Genomic DNA, 21,534 nt, shown 5'->3' with positions numbered 1-21,534 from the left:
CCCAAAACTTTAGGCTTTGTCCCAAATCTGCCATGAACTTTTTTTTTTGTCTCAGAAAAAGCCCAAAACTTTAAGTCCAATCCTAAATCTAACTCAAATTTTTGTATCGGAAAGGAAATCATCAATTTTAGTCCTAAATTTTCCCAATTAGTCTTTTGTCCAAAAGTTGTGGTTAGTAGTGCCTAATTTTTTTATATCCTACAATGGTTTTATTTTGAAGATAATTTTCCACGTTGCCTTGTCAATGTGTATTTATTATCGATATGGAAATGTCACGTTAAGTTGGGACTGGACCATGGGGTAGATTTGAAAATATATTAAAAGTTGGTGATTTTTTTGGGTATAAATGGAGGGTAAAATCTTAAATTAGTACACTCATCAATTGTTATGTGTCATCCAACTTAGCAATTAACAGTAAAATTTAACGAAAACTAACAGAAGGTAAATTTGTCACATGTGTACCGGTTTGGGTTTTTGATAATAAAAAAATTAGTTTAAGATAAATTTGTCACATGTGTACTAATTTGAGATTTTCCGTTGTTAAAAAATTAGTTTGTGGGAAATTTATCATAGATATACTAGTTTGGGATATTTCATTGTTAAAAAATTAGTTTTGGATAAATTTGCCACATGTGAACTAATTTGGGATTTTTTCATGATATTAACCTATTTTTTTTTTTTTAGACAAAACAAAATTCCAAGCAGATTTGAGACTGTACTTAAAGTTTATGGTTTTTTCTAAGATAAAAGAAAAGTTTGGGGTTTTTTAGACAAAAAAGATGGGGCAGATTTGAGACTTAACCTAAAAGTTGGGTTTTTTTTTATATATATTTATTTTTGTAAAATTTTTAGAATTGACCTCTCTTCATGGTGACTCGGTCAGTCCCTCTTTTTGGAATTGAGTCCCACCCATTATATAAAATCAGAGACTTTGACTTGGACTGAGAAGTCTTTGAGGAAAGTGATGTAAAGTTAAGGCCTTGAACACTTTGGAATTTTCACTTTTATAGTCTTCGTGGTGACTCCGTCAGTCCCTCTTTTTGGAATTGAGTTTCACCCATTATATGAAATCAGAGACTTTGACTTGAACCGAGAAGACTTTTGAGGAAAGTGATGTAAAAGTCAAGGCCTTGAAGACTTCGGAACCTTTTACTTTTGTAGTCTTCGTAGTGACTCTCTTTTCGAAATTGAGTCCCACCCATCATGTGAAATCAGAGACTTTGACTTTGACTAAGAAGTCTTTGAGGTAAGTGATGTAAAGTCGAGACCTATCATGTGGTTTGGGAACGCTCAACTTTCCACAAGATCAGACCGTAATTTGTGCCACACAGATTTTTGAATTCAAAGCGCAAAAGGAAAGTCCTCTCACTCAGCATTTATGAAGCCATATCTTGACGCGGTTGGCCTCATTATTGCAGAAACGACTGCTGACGATCTAGCCAAATGGCCCCTGGCACAGTAAAAAAATAAAAATCTAATGGCATATTTGGAGTGGAAAATTGCTGAACATTGGAGCTTGGGTTGAGTTGTGTATGATTTGGGTCCAAGTGGAATTGAGTGTGAGCTGCTAAAATTGTATTAAAAAAATATGGGTTAGTACGTGTTATATTGGTCAATGTGAACTGGATCCATTTTCTACCCATTCGTACTTGACATGATCCTTACTAAGAATAACACCAAATAAATCTAAAATATTATTTATATCAATTGATGGAAGAGCAAACATTCATTGAGTATTAAAAACTTGTCCGGGAACAATATTTTCTCCAAAACACAATCAACTAATATAAAAAATTGATGACGAAGTACAAAAATGACACTCATAAATTTTACGTACAAAACTCAATGTGGAAAAAATTATAGATCACTCAAAATTTCCACTAATCACCAAGAATAACAAAATATATAATAGTTCATCTCTAGTCACACAGCTAGAAAATGAACACATCAACAATACAACAATATATCATTATTTGATTAACGAATGAAGTAAGAAAACTCTAACCACAGCCAGAAAAATCGAAAGACAAATTGGAGAAGGATCTCAATGATGACCTTGATATCATGAATAAGATATTAAAATTTTCGCCGATTCCGACAAGATTCCGCCATTAAATCTAATCTTCCTTTTCTCCTTTGAACCTCCTTTGTTAGTCTGGCTCTTTTCTTTTTCTTTTTGTGTGAACACTCACTTTTCTCTTTTAACTATAAAAAACATTCCACCTTAATTTTTTTTTTTTTTTTTTATATATTTTTTAAAAAAGATGTGCTGGGCCCCATGAGGCGGACCCAGCCCATCATCAAGTAGGAAGTTCACTTGTTGGAATGACTTAGACTGAAAATGGCTAGGGAAGCTAGAAGAGTTATGACTATATCGAAGCCTTGTGAATACATGGCCATTTTTCTCTTTTGGTCTGGGAGTAATTTTTCTCAGGTTCACAAGGATTCCTCGATCTTATTTTCCTGCGATTTTCCTATTTGACAATGGAAATGCATCAGCAAGCATTAACTCTTAGAAGGCCTGTTGGTTCATGCCATTTGGCATAATGAAAATATTGACAATTCTCACCGGATGGTTCTTTCTTGACATTGTATGTTTCCTGTTGCCTTTCTTCTAAGCATTACAATCGAGAATTGAGATGAATTGACACAAATACTTGAGATGATTGGGTGAACATAACTTATTGTCTCGCTGCGCCTTGATTCGAATGGCTGTCACTTCATCGTTTTCTGTCTATACGAATATTCACAAAGTTTTCTGAAACTTTGAGTTTACGATGTTGGGTTTTGAATAAGAGCGATCAAGGGTGGGGCCAAACATTAGTCTACTATGGTTTCCATTTTCAAATTCCCAAGACTTTGAGCTCTTAGAGGCTAAGTCTACTGTTTCCCAGCTGAAGTTTATGAGGCGACGTTTTTGACATGTTTTGCCAAGGCTGTTTTCCAGGTCTAAGTTCCCTGTTCGGAAGAACAAAAGAGATGTTTGATGATGAGCTAAAACCACAAATGAGTTCTTCTTGTATTTGACAATGAAGCTAGGCCAAGCAAAAACAGACCATCATGATTTAAAACCACCAAGATTTTGAGGGCTGGATATTGTCTGCCTTCACGCTATTTAAATATAAGGTAGTGCATCGCATTCTTTCTGAAACAATGGAGAATCTCCTCTTGAGATGAAATGATGACCAGTGATCTTCCTAATTTGACCACTTCAAGTTTGAAGCTCTAATGAAAACGAAGTTCGGATTTCTCTACTTTGAAGCAATCAAAAGCTACTGAACTTCTATTGAAGACTCATGCCATAATCTCAAAAGCTACTCTAATTAGAAAAACGAAGAGCTTGAATCCTTGGCCTTCTGAAACAGTGTTAATCTGACTTGGGGCATGTAAGCACCAAAGCTTTTCCTTTTTCCTTCCTATTTCCTTTTCTTTCCCTTTCTTTCTTCTCTTCTTCTTTTCCTCTCTAATTGCTTTTTCCTTTTTCCTTCCTATTTCCTTTTCTTTCCCTTTCTTTCTTCTCTTCTTCTTTTCCTCTCTATTTCTCTCTTTTTCTTCTTCCTCTTTTTCTCTCGGTCATGTCTCTTTGTTTTAAATAAAGTGGTCTCCTTTTTTCTTTTTCTTTTTTATTATTAGCGACTTCATTTGACCAAGTCAACAAACCCAAATATGATAGAATGCCTTCGAAGCACTTGACAGGGGGAGGTTTTGGATGAAGAATTTGACGTAAAAATAAGGAGCTTTATGATGTGTTCGGGTACAAACACTGTATAATCTTTCACACTTCACCTTCTTAAAGTTAGGCTACATTTTCCTTTTCCATTTGCCGTTTCTTGCACTGCATAGAAAGAAAAACCATTCTTAAACAGCATTAAAAATGAAGACTTGTTAGTCAAAAGAGGAAAAGGCTGGAAAATTGCTCCATGACCCTTCCCATACGATAAGTTGGAAATTTTAGAGCCAAACATCACTAGTAAAAGTCCATTAAGATCATGACTTTCCATGAATCATTGCAATGCGTACTGATCCAAAAATCAACACACATGAAACCCCAAGAGACCTTGACTTCTTGAGTAGGCACAAGTCTATTCTATTGCCCGAAGACCTTGACTTCATTAGGGATATTTACAAGATTGATCTACACATGCATGTCGATTTAAATTCTTTATTTTCCTTTGGGCTGGTATGCTGGTTTATATTCTAATTGTATCATAAAACCGCACAATTTAGAAAATTTTGCATTAGCGGAATATTTTCTTGATGGATATAGTAATAAAGTTTCAAAGGTGCTTACTGCAGGGGACCATGCACAAGGTGAAAAATGGGGCACAACCCTATTGTCAACTTATACTATAGTGATCGAAAAAAAAAAAAAAAAACTTATATTGCAGTGTAAGAGAGAGATTCAGAATGTTAAAATGGTTTTTCTTGTAACTTTCTTCTTATGTTAACAAAAAAAACTATTGCTATTCTTACATGGCTAACTTTTTTTTGGAACAATTTTATGGATTTCTAGCCATTGCTGTCTTTTTTGAGGAATGAGGATGTTGCCTTGTAGTTACTAGCTGAAAATAATTTAATATTTTAATGATTTTGCCACCATTTTCTTACTATGTAATCGTTAACTAGAAATACTCTTTTAGAAAAGAGCAGGATACAATGTACTTGTATGAACCATTAACTGTTCTTTGTTTAACGAAGTAATAAATTTTAGCATGCCTTTTAGAGTTTTTTTTTTGGTATAATCCCTTTTAGAGTTTGAATGCTTCTGATTATGATGTTTTAGGTAATGACAACTGTTACAAAAGAGTAGTGTTTATTTATACGGAGTCTAATATATTTGGAAGCAAATGGTAGACTTGACTAAACTTTCTAAACTAAATTTTTTTTCCATCACTATTGTTTTGCTTGCTAAATTACTGATATTTGAAAGGGAAATACTTATCTAGCGGTACTGTTATTTCTTTAAAGTAACGATGCATTCTCTGCCACAAATTGCTAACAGATTTATGAGGACACTTTTAAAGCCAGTTTAATCATTCTTTTTTTTCCTTCTTAAATATTTTGGAAAGTCAACCTGCATGATTAGGCCAATGCAATTGAATATCATTTTAGTTTGTCAGTTCAATTATTGAACATTGATCAAGCCAGTTTGATCTAGATTTGGACCAATTCGAGTCTTAGTGATCATCGGACATGACTAAGGGCAAGTTCTTGATCGAACTGGCTGGACCAAATTTTAAAACATGGGTTGTAATCAAATGTAAAACTTCACGAAACAATCTCTTACATTTTATTACGTTAAGACATTTTGTTTTCACCAAGTTCAAGATATTTTAAGATGCAATTCTTTCTAATTTTATGAATTCTAACTTTTCTAGTCTAACTAAAGGCGGAATATTCTAAAATGTGACTTACATTTTACGGATTTATGAAGTTTCATCGTATTAAAGTGTGAGACATCATAATAAAACTTTTATGGAACAGCATATGCTATATTTCTACCAAAATCATAACAAATTGAATTTATTAAACCAGCAACATTATGAAGTAACGAAGTTTTTTTTTTTTTTTTTTGCATATGTCTGAGTTGCATCTCATAGAGAAGCTTCATAGAAAGTGTTCAATGGAGTTACTTTATTTAGACAATGGAGAAGTCCTTTGTTTTTACTCTTTGAATGATCAAATGTATCAAGGGGCAGTGTGGAAAGTGGTCATTCACTAGAAGGCCACATCTTTCATCCTTCCTCTCAAAAGAAAATATTAGAAGAAATGAGAAAAATCATGAGACTAGCTTGAAAAATCTCCTTGTAATACAGCCAGTGTGGCCGAGAATGCACCATTATTTTGAAAGAACAACAATACCGTTACATAAGCATTGCCCTATTTGAAAATACGATCACAGACATTAATTAGTAAAGAAAGTAGCGCTATCCCTTCTTTTAGACTATGAGATTGTAGCACCGAAACTTTGACCAAGAACACAGGTTTCTTCATGACGCGGGAATTCCTCCCATCCCCCTTGATGAATTTCTCAACACCATTATGAAGCTATTTTAGATGTTGTAAATAGGGTAATGCTTCCAAGCATTTGATAGCAAAGGTCGAATAGTTCAATGCCTTTTATGCATGTGTGAACACCTTCTAGCTTTTTACACGTATCTTCTCCAAGACGTGCTTAAAAGATTGGGATAGGATGCATTAATATTGATAGGCTAATCTACTCTGTTGAGCAAGCAATTATGAAATTAATGATTTTCTTATGTGGTTAGCATAGTTTAAATCTTGTTGGTCAGGCACATCGAGGATAATTTATCAAAATTGTTAGCAACTTATGGACGTCCACTGCATTAGCAGGATATCAATTTTTCGATATATTCACCAATCAAAATAAAAATTGAGCTGTGAACATAGTATTTTACCAATAACTTGCCAACTAAGCTCCAATTTTGTGGTAGTATGTATGTGATAACCAGAGGAAGGAATTTTCCAACTTCAAGCGGAGTGTAAGTTACTTACTCATGTACAATTTCACTACTCACAACAAAAATTTAGCGGTGAAATTAGTGAATTACTGACGTAGGTTGTGAATCCATGGCTTTTTTTTTTTCTCTTTTGATCTAGATGATGATTTTTCTCAAGCCCCAAAAGACGCGTAAAACTTTCACTCGACTTATTTTCCTGTGGTTTTCCTATTTGACTATGGAAATGCATCATCAAGCACTAACTCGTGGAACACAAGCATGTGGATGCTATTTGGCATAATGAAAAAGTTGACTGTTGCGACAAGATGATTCTTTCTTTGATGTTGCATATTGCCTGTGACCTTTCTTCCAAGACATGCAGCTCATTCAAGAATTGATATTGAATTAACTTAATCGCGTGATAAGGTTAGGAAAACATAACTCATCATTTTGCTACTTCTCGATTGGAATAGCTGGTACTTCATCTTTCCCCCCTATACTATTCGTTCACAAAGTTATTTGAAACTTTGACTTTATTTTGTTGGTTTTTACTTGGGATTGATAAATGGCGGGGTCGATAGTTGGTCTACTGTGGTTTCCTATTTAAAATTCGCAAAACTTTTGAGCTCTCAGAGACTATATTTACTATTTTTTTAGCTAAAGTACCCGAGAGAAAATTATTCTACCATGTTTTGCGCAAGGCAACATAAGTTGATTGTACTAAAAAACAGAATAGATGGTTTATGGTGAACTAAGCCATAAATGTATTGCAAAATCTTTTCTCGAGATAAATTGATGACTAGTGATATTCCTAATTTTAGCACTTTTGAGCTCCAAACTTAATTGCAAACAAAATGAATCTGATGCCAACAAATCGCTGGCCCAAAGCGATTATTCAAAGTTATCCACAGCATGAAACTTAATCGCATATCTCTAATATTTCATTTCGACTAAACCATTACTTCAAAACAACTCCCATGAAATCTCATAGCTCCACTTCATCATAATCCATAATTTACATAAAATTTCACAACTAAACAACTCCAAAATCAGATTTTGCAATTCAAATTTAATATATTTCAACTTTGTGCTATAATCCCGAAAGCTACGCCGATTCAAAGAATGAAGAGCTTGAATTCTTACTTGACGTGGTGAAATGGTGTTAATCCGACCTGGGGCATGTATGCACAAAGAAAAATGATTGGGTGACAGTTTTAAATTCACTATGAGAATAACAATTTATTTTAGAAAAAAAATCAAATAATGAATAATTATAAATTGTTGTAGGGTTATTCCTTTTAGAGTTTATGGCTCACAATAAGTTACTATTTTTGCAGCAACTTAAAAACTATTATACTAGCAAAGTTCATGCACAAAAGCCTTTCCCTTTTTCCCTTTTTTTTTTTCCTATTTCTTTTTCATTCCCTTTCTTTCTTCTCTTCTTCTTTTACTCTCCGTTTGAGATCAACCTCTCTTTTTCTTCTTGCCCTTTTTCTTTCTGTCATGTCTCTTCGCTTTAAGTAAAGTGGTCTTCTTTTTCTTTATCTTTTTTAATTAGCCACTTCATTTGACCAAGTCAACAAACCCAAATATTACAGAATGCCTTCAAAGCACTTGACAGGGAGAGGCTATGGATGAAGAGCGTGACGTCAAAAAAGGTGCTTTTTGTTGCGTTCGTGTATGAACACTCTCTCTAACTTTTCCACTTCACCTCCTTGAAGTGGACACATTTTCCTTTTCCATACGCCGTTTCTTGCACTGCATCAAAAGAAAAACCATTCTTTCACGGCATTATAAGTTGAAGACGATAAGTCAAAAAAGGGAAAAGGTTGGAAAATTGCTCCATGACTTTATCCATACGATAAGTTGGAAATTTTCAGGCCAAACATTTAAAAGTCCATAAAGACCAGGATTTCCCAAGAACCATTGCAACGCGTACTAATCCAAAAGTCACCACATGAAATCTCAAAAGACCTTGACTTTTTGAGTAGGCACGTCTCTTCTATTGCCAAGACCTTGACTTCTTGAGTAGGCACATGTCTCTTCTAACGCCTGAAGACCTTGACTTCTTCACACTGCGTACTCGACAAAGTCCTTTGACTTCTTGAGAGATATTTACAAGATCGATCCACACATGCATGCTGGTTTGAATTCTTTCTTTTTCTTCTGGGCTGGTAAGCTAGTTTACATTCTAATTGTATCATAAAATCACGAAATTTAGAGATTTGCGTTAGTAGAATATTCTTCTTGGTGGATATGGTAATAAGGTTTCAAAGGTGCTCACTGTAGGGGTCCATGCACAAAGAGGGCATGATCCTACTGTCAATTTATAATGCAGTGTAAAAGAGAGATTCAAAATGTTAAAATAGTTTTTATGCTTACTTTCTCTTTATGTTAATATGAAACTATTGCCTTTCTTGCATGGCTGACTTCCTTTTTGAACATTTTTATGGATTTCTAGCCATTGCTCTGTCCTTTTTGAGGAGTAAGGATGTTGCTTTGTAGCTACTAGCGGAAAATAATGTAATATATTAATGATTTTGTTTACCCTTTTTTTACTATTTATTGTTAACAGGAAATACTCTCTTAGAAAAGAGCAGGAAAAATCTACTTGGATGCACCTTTAATTATACTTTGGTTATTTTGTTTCAGGTATTGACAATCGTTACAAAAGGGTGATACATTATTTATACAGTCTCACATATTTGGAAGCAAATGGTTGACTTGACTCTACCTTACTAAACTGAGTTTTTCCAATGTCAGCATTGTTTTGCTTGCTAATTTACTGATATTTGATAATAGGATTCCATGCATCACAGACATTAATCAGTGAAGAAAGTAGCGTTATATCTTCTTTTCGACTTTGAGATTGTTGCATCGATACTTTGACCGAGGACACGGGTGTCTTCACGACCTGGAAAATTCTCTCATCCTCCTTGATAAATTTCTTAACACCATTATGAAGCTACTTTAGATGTTGTAAATGGCGCAGTGCTTCGTTTCTAGTACCAGGCTAGACTTAAGACCTTACTAGCATTTGATAGCATAGGTCGAACATTTCAATACCTTCTATGCATGGGTATGAACACCTTCTAGCTTTTTACACGTATCTTCTCCAGGACGTGCTTAAAAGGTTGGGAATAAGATGGATTAGTATTCATAGTCTAATCTAGGGCTGAGTTGCAATTAGTCAGCTCAGCAAGCAATTATAAAATTAATGATTTTCCTAACACGTCTAGTATAGTTTAAATCCTGTTGGTTAGGCATGTTGATGATAATTTACCAATCATGTTAGTAACTTGTGGATTTCCAATGCAATAGCAGATTATCGACACCATTCAAAACAAAAGTTAAGCGTTGAACATGGTATTTTACCAATAACTTACCAATAGAGCTCCACTTTCTTGGTAGTATGTGATAACCTGAGTAAGGAATTTTCCAACCTCAAGTGGAATGTAAATTACTCATATACAATTTCACTACTCGCAACAAAAACTTAGTGGTGAAATTACTAAGTTACTGACGTAGGTTTGGAATTTATGGCCTTTTTTTCTTTTTTGATCAGGATGTTGATTTTTCTCAAGCCCCAAAAGATGCCTAAAACTTTCACTTGAACTTATTTTCCTATGGTTTTCCTATTTGACAATGGAAATGCATCACCAAGCATTTAATCGTGGAACACATGTTTGTGGATGCTATCTGGCATAATGAAAAGGTTGACTGTTGCCATCAGATTCTTTGACATTGCATATTGCCTGTTGCCTTCTTCCAAGACATCAGCACATTCAAGAATTGAGATTAGAATAACACAACCACGTGATGAGGTTGTGAAAATATAACTCATTGTCTTGTAACTTCTCGATTGGGATTGTCGTTAACTTCATCTTCCACACCGCCCCCCCTTTCTATTCGTTCACAAAGTTATCTGAAACTTTGATTTTACAGGTTCAGTTTTACTCGCGATTGATTGAGGATAGGGTCAAACGTTGGTCTACTATGGTTTCCTATTTCAAATTCAGAAAACTCTGAGCTCTCAAGGACTATGTTCACTGTTTTCCAGTAAAGTACTCAAGGAAAATTGTTCTGACAAGTTTTGCTCAAGGCAACATAAGTTCACAGCACTGAAAAACAGAAAAGATGGTTTATGGTGAGCTAGCCATAAATGAGTTTTACTTGTAATTGACAATTGGAGCTCGGCCAAGTGAAAACAAACCTTCATGATTTAAATGCCTTAAGATTTTGGAGAGCAGGATCTCGTCTGCCTTCCAACTCTTGAAATATAAGGTAGCAACAGAACAGAACTTGGATTCTTTTTGAGACAAAAGTATTGTATTGCAGTATCCCCTCTCAAGACAAAATGTTGACCGATGATCTTACTAATTTAAGCACTTTTTAGTTTGAAGCTCTAATGAAAACGAAGTTTGGATTTCCTCTACCACTATACTCTTTGGAGCAATCAAAAGCTACTGATTTGCCAGTAAAGACTCTTGCCGTAGCAACATGCAGTAGCACTTGAGATAGGAACTGACTGAATGCGCTCTGGGTTATGTTACCCAGCGGGTAGTAAGTTACACAAAATACAAAATTATGGCGGATGGCCACAATTAGAAACAATTAGTTTTTGATTGAATGCACTCTAAAAAGACGCATTTTTTGAAACTCTTCGGCATGTAAGGGATTTTGCATCTACATAAATCTGAACAAAGCGTTATAAGAGGACCAACAATGGACAACATTTTGGACTACTTATGAATGTTCAATTTCAACTTCACATGAACCCTTCACTTTTTAGAATATAAACACTATATACATTGACTTTACGTTGATATAATAGTTATATTTTCTCACTCTAACTCATCATGGATACTTAGATTTCACTACAATGACCTCAGACTAGATGCAGAAACAGTTCGGAATATCACTTTGAGTTCAGCTGTCTTCTCTCTACAAATGAATCTAGATGCCAGAGTTCAGCTTTTACATATTCCAAAACAAAAGGCAGTCCCATATTTACTTGGGCGAGAACGAAATGAAGTCCTCATAGTCATGCCAGTATGGGTTAAGCACTCAAATTCTGTTGCGGGTCAATAGTCTTTTAAATTCAAACAAAGATAATACCACATCAGTGAGCGTAGCAATGGAATGAAAAAAGTTTTGATACTTAATCAGATAGTTGCAAGGACCCTAATTTTCATTAAAGAACTTGCAACTGGTTGACAAAGCAACATCATTTATCAGACAAAATCTTCTACAAATGATCCAGTAAACGGCTTGAAGCTTTCGCATCTCTTCTAGGATCAGTGGCTATCCGTAAATTTTGAACGGCATGGAAAATGATTGAACGAAATCATTTCCATTGACAGCCTGAGTTGGGGATCAGCAGATACACAAGCGACTGCAAGCTATAAGATGGTCGGAAGTTCATCCTCGATGCCAGTGATGTTATTTCCAGCAATTCTTAGATCACATAAACGCATGCAACTTCCCCAAATTTCTCCATAGAACTTGTTGAGACTTGTGTCCATAAAGTCCAAGTTGGGGTACACAACAAAGGTCCCAGATATGAACCAGCGAATTAATTTAAATGCTAGTGCGATCGGCTCAAGAAATGGAACCCATTTTCATGCAAATTTGTCGAGAGAAAAAAAAACTGCCAAAAGAAGGGATGCCAAATTGGCACACCCACCGCTGTGAGGATATAAAAACCATATTAAATTCAGGAGCATCATTTCATGAGGAATGAAAAACCATATGGCATTCATAGCGGACCACCTTCGGAGATGGCTAGTGGATTATGACCAAAAAATGGCAAACGAAAGTGCAGGATCATCACCACCACGATTCTCTCATTGTCCATGTGCATTACGTATGATTAAACTGACGCCCCATCCACAATAGTTAAAAGTGTAGCCAGAGACCTATGAACAAGTGCATCACAATAAAGGCTTTAATGGACTTCATGAATGCACATTATAGCACAAGAATAAGATCAGAGTATCACAATAACCACCAAAGTCAGAAAAGACGGACCAGCTGACTTCAAAGAAGGAAAACATCACGCCCGACTAAACCTAGGATTAACATCTAAATCATTGCACGCAACGAAGTATCTGTCCACCCAATCAAGAGCAACTCAGGAGAAAGTGTAATTGTTTGTCGAGCAAAAATGACTCCCACGACCTGGGGCACTCATCTTTCCTAAAAAGGCAACATGAAAAAACAGAGATAAGGATCAAATAGTTGCAATAGAGTGAGACAAAATCCATTCACGTCATTTTACCACTCGATCTATGGACTACGTGGTGATGCACCACCGGAATTGGCAGGACGTCCACTGGGGACATCTCTTTGGAGCTGAGAATCTCTTTCACCATTTCGTACATCAGGACTTTCAAGTGTAGAAGGTCTCTGATTTGGAGAGCGACTCCTCTCATATTTGGCTTTCTGCGGGCTCTGGGATGAGCTGAAAATTGGGGAACTCCAATCAGATAGAAATTCTCAACAAGAGGTGACCAAAAGAAGCATTAAAGGGAAATAAGGAGGGCCTCACCTTGTGTATGATCCACTCCGACTTCGGTCCTCATCATCATATTTAGGTGCCCTTCGGTCTCTGCGACGATCAGGACTTGTGCTATAGCTCCTACTTTGGTGACGGTAACTCCTTCCCCCGTCTCTGTACTTGTTGCGATCATATCGTCCCCGGCTTCTACTGCGACTTCTCCTCCTGTAATCACGGTCTCCATATTCATCTCTGTACCTGAAAATCCATTGTACCATCAGTTGCAGTAAAGAATGTGAGGAATTACTTGCAACTCTGCAAGATGCAAGTACTCATTAAGATGGTTAAGGGCTAACTGCTACTTGCAGTTATTTTTTTCATTTCGCTACAAACAAAAGAACAAGGTGCAACAAAATTAGATGTCACCTAATATCTGAACTGCAAAGCTTAAACGACCAAAAAAGGGAATCTAGAAACCAACAACTCAATGGCATAATGGGAACTAGCCGAAAGAAATTAGCAACACCACATTGACACCTTACTTACTTGTTAAAAGGAGGTCACGGGAGTTTACAATTTCATGTGTGAACATCTTAGTTAAAGGCGACACAGTTACAATCTTATTAGGCTGAATCATCAAGTGCTGATGGAGTAAGTCTAAGTTCATAAGCTCTTCATCCAGCACAAATTTATAAAAATAGTTTTGGGAAAAGTGCAAAACAAGTCCTTGACGTGTTACCCATTGTCCCACTGATCAATTGAGCTCTAAATCTTTTGGCAAATGTTCAATCAGTCCTAGTCTTGCAGCTGATGCCGTCTTTTCACTGGAAAATGGAACCCACTCAATTTTACATGAAATTGAGTATGCTCTTTTACTATAACACTGGATTTTGTAATTACGAGACTCAGAACCTAAATTTCATTTAAATTGAGGAAACCTTGGACTTCAACTCAAAACCCTAAATTTGGCCCTTCAATCATCAAATTGTTTAATCATTCAGCTGATTCTCATAATCAATTCTGTCACTCAATGATTGATTAAACTGATGTGTTTTATCCCTTAGTTATGGTCCAGATTATCCAGTTAATCTTTTTTCCAATGTAATAAAAATGAGGACCAGTAGCTTAGCTGGTTTGAGCAACCGTAATGTAACTGCACTCCCAACGTTTTTCTGGAAATTGCACTTCCAAACTTAGTTGCTTAGATCTCAAGAAAAGATGGGAAAGTCCTATCCACTAACTGAAGAATAACGAATCAAATTTACTATATGCATGAGTGACTGTCGTTTTAGCATTCAGATTCAGCTGCAGCATTCAGCTTTTGGGACGTAATTCTATTTCTTGACATTGGATTACTGTGAACAAATTCAATATATAACACCCCAATTCTTTAAAAGTAATTGCCTCTAATGTCATTTAAATGTTAAACATATATTATGATTTGTATCTTTAAAAAGGTATAGATATTTTCCATAAGCCCTAAGATGCGTAAACAAGCTTCTCACATCATTTTTAACAGCATTAACTCCTCCATAGGATCAGTTCTCTCCATGAACCTGATCAACTGTTTTCATTACGTGCAGACAACTAACAAGGGATAGTGAGGATTATGCACAAAGTTCGTAATTTGATTTTCATAAGGCCAGGAGGGAACCTATAAAATAAATTAGCAGTGACATTGTTAACCCAGAGGGTCAGGTGTCCAGTCATATAGAGGTAAACTAAGGAGAAATTCCCTCCCTTTCCTCTTCAAACATCTCCACAAGTCATTGAAAAGAAATTAGATGGCTTAATCCTTCGTACATCAAAGAGCTCTAGTCATGGGTCCTCTATCCACTGTAGCATCATGATTTCAATGGTAAATTGACCCTGCCTATTTTCTCATTCAATCAGGATCCCAATCAAAGTTTCAGCTGCCTTTATTAAATCCCAATCAAAGTTACAGCAACCTTTATTAACTCTTGATATGTAGAGATAAATGAATTGTGAAGCTAGTAAACAGGCTTATGTAAGTATTAGAGGACAAAGTATCTTAACCATTCTATAAAAATGATTTTGAAATTTCACCTCAAACACAAATCAACAACTATAGCAATAGGGAGTTACAGACAGTTATCAACACATTAAACCCAAATTTATAATCAAGTGTAGAATTTTTCTCATTTTAGTATATATAGACACAATTTGCATAACTTCACTAACTTAACAAACTTAAACCAATTTGCATACACACGGTTTGTGTAACTTTACTAACTTAACAAACGTAAACCGTACCTTGGAAGAGGACTGCGACTTCTCGACCACCTTCTCATCTTTGAAACCGGTTCAGTAATCTTCCCCTTTTCGCTGTTGCGAAATAGAGGCCAAGCTCATCAGAAGAATCAATAACAAGAAACTGACAGCGAAGTTATTCAAGAAATCTATTTTTTCCTTTTCTTTAGGCCATCTCTTGCAGGTTATTTTGCGAAACGAATGCTCCACTGACAGAATCGTGCCAACAAGGTCATAGCAACTTGCACCATTCAAAGGTTTATTCCAAGAAAACCAAATTCCCTCCGGTGAACTCGTACCAGATTAGCATTGCATTGTGTTTTGTCCCGAAAGAAGCACAATCTATTTGCACAATTCGAAAACTAAAAGGTGAGATAATAATCAAACAGCTTACATTCTCTCGGCATTGGGACCGTACTTCGCGAACTGAACCCCAATCTCTCTCCCTTTCAACAAGAAAACCGAACAAGAAATCAAACGCCAATCCAAGCGTTCCCGCACAACGCAAACAGAAACCCAAGTCACCGAAGGAACTAAAAATCAGAGACAAGAGCGACACCATGGAGCTTGTCCACCGCCTTCTGCGCTTCGTCCGCGTACTTGTACCTCACGAACGCGAACCCTCTCGACTCCCCAGTCCTGCGCGATCACATCAGAACCCGGCAACAAAATCCCCAACCCTCAACACGCGACCTATGAAGCAAAAGGCAACGGAGCAGAGGAAACACACGTACCTCCGGTCCCTGGGAATGAACACGTCGACGACCTTGCCGTACTTGTCGAAGAGAGGGAAGAGGTCGTCGGCGGTGGTCCCCGCGAAACAGCCGCGTGAGGCATTGACACAGAGAGCGACGGAGGCGAAGGGAGTCGGAGCAGGGGAAAGGAGAGAGCTACGGAAGGAGATATTGAGGACGAGAAGCTAGTAAGTGTCGAATGTCCGGAGAGCCTGATCTTCCACAATGCGACATCTGCAAGCTGCTCCTCCTCCTCCTCCTCCTCCGGCGAGAGAGACAGAGATGCTTCGCTGGGGTCTCAGCTCGTCCAGCGTCCAAGGGGGTTCGACTTCGAGAGCACATAAGAGAAAACGCGAGAACGGGTTAGTGGGCCGGGGAAGATCGTGGCTGTGCGAGGAGAAACATGACTCGACGTTACAAAGACAGAGAATCGCGAACAAAACCATACTAAAGTCATTGTCCAGCTGATCAGTTGATTGAAAGGAAAAAGTCTATCACAGTCCAGTGCTTTCATAAAGCTATTTTCCAAGCTGAAGATATAACATCAAGAATGTGATCACACAATTAGTTAATTATTCCCACATTCGGTTAATTTCATTAACGTTTTATTATCCACATTAAATCATGATAACTAGTATATCGGTCAAAGAGTACTGTAACTTTTTGATGGAAGACCTTATTTGAAAGGACATGAATGAAATATTTTATATGAAAGGGTGCGAATAGAAATATAAGCAGGATGTAAGTTATATCCTCTCATTATCAAAAAAACATATCGTCAAGCTTGAGAGGGCAATTGTCTAGCAACACCCATTCACCAATCAATTCAATGCTTGACGATTCAAGTTATCAATCGAACTATTTCAATGGGTGGAGGTTAGTAAAATTTCACGTTTCCGCATTTGATTCTAATTTTGCATGAGTGTTGTTTATTCATGTATACCCGGGACAGAACCAAAACTTATCTCTACCTTGTCTCTGATTATGTGGGTTGAGCGGCGAAAGTCACGATTGTTAGGTTTTGTATTTGTTTTATTGTTCTCCCAATGGCTGAATTAATTTACTATTTTTGGCCATTTCATGCATTTTTATGGATATTTTATACATGAAATTAAATGTCCAGTGATCCATACATTTTAATTAGTTAGAGAGTAGCCATGACATCTTATATTAAGAGCCTAAATAGATATTGATTGTAATTAATCACATAATATGATTAATTTTATCTCTAGAGAATTTTCATTATATTAATATGGTTAGTTCTTAATTGGATATAATACGATAGTTTATTCATAAAAAAATTATGAATCTATTTAAATTAAAAACCTAGCTCACATGCATTTTTTTATTATGTAATTCATATTTTATTACAAGTTTAATATCGGTAAAACATGATATATATTTGATTTGCCTCAGATTTTGTTACATAAGCATGTTTGTTTATTATGTAATTTTATCACCTGTGAATATTTTTTATTTGAATATTCCCGACGGTGACAAGTGACAACTATAACGTATGGAAGCAATCCTTCTCCAATAAAACCAAAACCCATCAAGCCTGAACTTCAATCTCTAAAGCTCAATCCATCACCTCTGAAACGTGAGGAGGAAGAGCAGAGCACGCAGACATGCCCAAGGGAGAGGGCTGAAGGTGGAGGGAGAGGCGGTGATCAATTCCTCTGTCCATAACCACTGAAAAATCGTTGGGGAGAGTGACCAGCACAGAGAGAAGGAATCGGTTTTAAGGAGAGCATTTTTCGGGGTGAGAACCGATCTTTTTTGGGAAAGAAAGATCTATGAAATTTGGGCCGGAGAGTTTTGGCACTGATTTTTACGTTTAGATCTATGAAAACGAGTTTCTACAAGTGTCTCGAACTTATTGAGCAGTTTTGGTGTCAATATGGAATTGAGTCGTTGTATCTAGATCATTCGGTTGAGACGTCCATCACCTATTCGATGACATGTTTATGAGAATTTAGTGCGAGTTAACCGTGTTTTTCGTGTAATTCGAAAGTAAAACATTTTAGATTGGATGATCTTAACTGGTCTTCAAGCCATTGACGTCCGAGTCCTAGTGATTTCTCAATGTCTGAATCTGTTTCTGAACTCTGGGTTCATTGTTTTTGTGTTTTATGTTCCAACGCCGGTAAATGATGGTTAATGGTGAGAGCTTGGCTGGAGTTGATGTCACACTTACCGATCGTTCGTAAATCATTCTAGTGTATCTCCACATGGTGGTCTTACTTCATATCCTCAGTTTCTGTCCGTTTCGGTAATTCGTAGTAAAGGGGGTAACATCCGGCGAATGGCCATGGTTGAAGGTGATAGCCAATGACATGGGTCTTGTGATGAATATAGGAGATTGATTGTTTACGTATATACGTTCAATATTTCGGAGTTCTGGTGTGTTAAGCTCCGATTGTTGCTGTGCTGGTATGGTGAGCTTTGATTTTGGTTTTGTGTATTCTCGGTTAGTACTGAGGGAGGCGACAGGAAGAAGACAATGGGGGAGGGGAGAGAGAGAGAGAGAGAGAGAAGAAATTAATTAGCAAATAGCAAAATGAACGAAAGAAAACAATAAAAATGGTTTCAATTAGGGTTGACGAACTTGAGTTTAATTAGTTCGTGGATTGTGTTTAGCCTGGTTTGATGAATATGAGTCTAGTTTAGGCTGCTGTTTCTTGTCTTTGCTCTGCTCGGGTGTCATTTTGCCTGTTCATAATTAAGCCCTAACGCGTCCATGGTTTCCTATCACTTTTAGCATGTTTAGGTTTCGTCTCTATAATTGAATTGTGGACTGCGCTCGATGACTGCTTGCTGGTCATTCCTCATGGAGTGGGATTTGAGTGAATCTCAAGGTCATTTGATGATCATTCTGATTGCTCTAGATGGCATGTTAATATGTGGTTAATTTTTTTGTCGTTTCCATTGCTTAGGCACTATTTTCATGTGAAACTCAGGGTTGTTGCTTCTGCATGGGTACTGAACGTTGCGGGTCACTTCTGTTTTTTTGGGCGTGAATTTTAATTGAGTCGAGCCCCATTCAGGTGTTGCTTTGATTGCTCATGTTGAAACATTAGCCTGTCAATTTCCTGGCAATGTTGGCATGTTTGTCGATTGTTTAGATGAGTTGTGGGTTCTGCACTCTTAACGTCGCTGATTAAAGGTGACTGGGCTTGTTATGCGAAACTTTTGGTCCCATTGGAGTATAATTTAGATTTCTACGAAGGCATGTAAGCATTTGGCATGATTGAACATCATTTGCATGAGCGGAATGGGCTTATTTTAATACAGAATGTTGATCTGAGCTGTGGATTGGGTGTATTGTTGTGATTGGTGGCTTAATTTCATAGTTCTTGAGCCTACATAGGCATAGGATTCATGTCATAGCATTCTAGTTAAGTTTAGATATTTGACAATGAAAAAACTTAGCATTGTTTTGCTTGCTAAATTACTGATATTTGACAATAGGATCACGGACATTAATTAGTGAAGAAAGTAGCGTTATCTCTTATTTTTGACTTTGAGATTGTAGCACCGATACTTTGACCAAGAAGATAGTCTTCTTCATGACCTGGGAATTCCTCCCATCCTCCTTGATGAATTTCTTAGCATCATTATGAAGCTACTTTAAACGTTGTAAATGGAGCAGTGCTTCGTTTCTAGAATCAAGCTAGACTAAAGACCTTGCCAACATTTGATAGCAGAGGTCGAACAGTTCATGCCTTTTATGCATGTGCGTGAACACCTTGTAGCTTTTTACACGTATCTTCTCCAGGACATGCTTAAAGGATTGGGATAGGATGCATTAGTATTCATAGGCTAATCTAGTTTGCTGAGCAAGCAATTATGAAATTAATGATTTTCCTAATGTGGCTAGTATAGTTTAAATCTTGTTGGTCAACCACGTTAGTAATAATTTACTAACAATGTTAGTAACTTATGGAAGTCCAATGCAATAGTAGAGTATCAACCTCTCAATATATTCAGCATTCAAGATAAAAATTGAGCGGTGAACATAGTATTTTACCAATAACTTACAGACTGAGCTCCACTTGTGATAACCAGAGTAAGGAATTTTCCAACTTCAAGTAAATTGTAAGTTACTTACTCATGTAGAATTTTACTCCTCACAACAAGAATTTAGCGGTGAAATTAGTGACTTAACGCCGTAGGTTGTGAATCCATGGCCATTTTTTCTCTTTTGATCTGGATGTTGATTTTTCTCAAGCCCCGAGAGATGCATAAATCTTTCCCTCGAACTTATTTTTCCTGTGGTTTTCCTATTCGACAATGGAAATGCATCATCAAACATTAACTGGTGGAACGCATGTATTTGGACTATGGATGCTATTTGGCATAATGAAAAAGTTGATTGTTGCCACAAGATTGTTCTTTCTTGACATCGCATATTGACTGATGCCTTTCTTCTAAGGTATGAAGTACATTCAAGAATAAAAATTGAATTGATCCAACTACTGGAGAAGGTTGGGGGAACATAATTCATCGCTACTTCTCGATTGGAATAGTTTTTACTTTATCGTTCCCCTTATACTATTTGTTCACAAAGTTATCTGCAACTTTTATTTTACATTGTTGATTTTTACTGGGATCGACAAGGGCAGGGTCAAACGTTGGTCTAATGTGGTTTCCTATTTCAAATTCACAGAACCCTGAGCTCTCAAAGACTGTTTACTATTTTCCAGATAAAGCACTTGAGGGAAAATTGTTCTGACATGTTTTGCGCAAGGCAACATAAGTTCACTTTACTGAAAAACAGAAAAGGTGGTTTATGGTGAGCTAAGCCACAAATGAATTATACTTGTATTCGACAATGGAGCTAGGCCGAGCGAAACCAAACCATCATGATTTAAATGCCTCAAGATTTTGGGGGGCAGGATATCGTGTGCCTTCACACTCATAATATAAGGTAGCAATAGCACAGAACTTTTTTCTGAGACAAAGCATTGTATTGCAGTATCCCCTTTCAAGACAAAATGATGACCGACGATCCTCCTAATTTAAGCACTTTTAAGTTCGAAGCTTTGATGAAAACGAAGTTTGGATTTCCTCTACAGCCATATTCTTTTTGGAGCAATCAAAAGCTACTAAGCTTCCAGTAAAGACTCATGCCGTAGCAACATGCAGTAGCACTTGGGATAGGAACTGACCGAATGCGCTTTGGGTTAGGTTACACAACGGGTAGTAAGTTACACGAAACGCAAAGTTATGGTGGATGGCCAAGATTAGAAACAATTAGTCTCTGATTGAATGCACTCTAAAAGGATGCATTTTTGAAACTCTTTGGCATACAAGTGGATTTTACATCTACATAAATCTGAAATAAATTATATAAGAGGACTAACAATGGACAAGATTTTAGACTTCTTATAAATATTCCATTTGAACTTGACATGGGCCATTTGCTTTTAAGATGATAAACACTATATACATCGACTTTACATTGATATAATAGTTATATTTTCTAACAGTTTGAAATATCACCTGAGTTCAGCTGTCTTCTCTATACAAATGAATCTAGATGCCAGAAAGTTCTGGTTTTACTTAT

The 21,534-nt window shown here is 36.7% G+C and overlaps 1 protein-coding gene across 1 annotated transcript; it reads right to left on the bottom strand.

Annotated features, from left to right (window-relative positions):
- Positions 1–12,414: 12,414 nt before the first annotated feature.
- Positions 12,415–17,652, bottom strand: LOC104451254 (serine/arginine-rich splicing factor SC35-like). The gene is made up of 8 exons (XM_039314234.1): positions 17,557–17,652; positions 15,966–16,150; positions 15,791–15,870; positions 15,626–15,677; positions 15,235–15,306; positions 13,012–13,218; positions 12,742–12,924; positions 12,415–12,659 (listed from the first exon to the last, which is right to left on the bottom strand). The coding sequence occupies exons 1-7, from the start codon at positions 17,650–17,652 to the stop codon at positions 12,750–12,752; spliced, it is 867 nt and encodes a 288-aa protein (XP_039170168.1). The 3' UTR covers positions 12,415–12,659; positions 12,742–12,749.
- Between the last annotated feature and the right edge of the window lie 3,882 nt (positions 17,653–21,534).

The sequence above is a fragment of the Eucalyptus grandis genome, chromosome 6, assembly GCF_016545825.1.
Source record: "Eucalyptus grandis isolate ANBG69807.140 chromosome 6, ASM1654582v1, whole genome shotgun sequence".
Taxonomy (NCBI): Eukaryota; Viridiplantae; Streptophyta; class Magnoliopsida; order Myrtales; family Myrtaceae; genus Eucalyptus; species Eucalyptus grandis.
The sequence above is the reverse complement of the archived record's forward strand: the minus strand, read 5'-3'. Positions and strand labels throughout refer to the sequence as shown.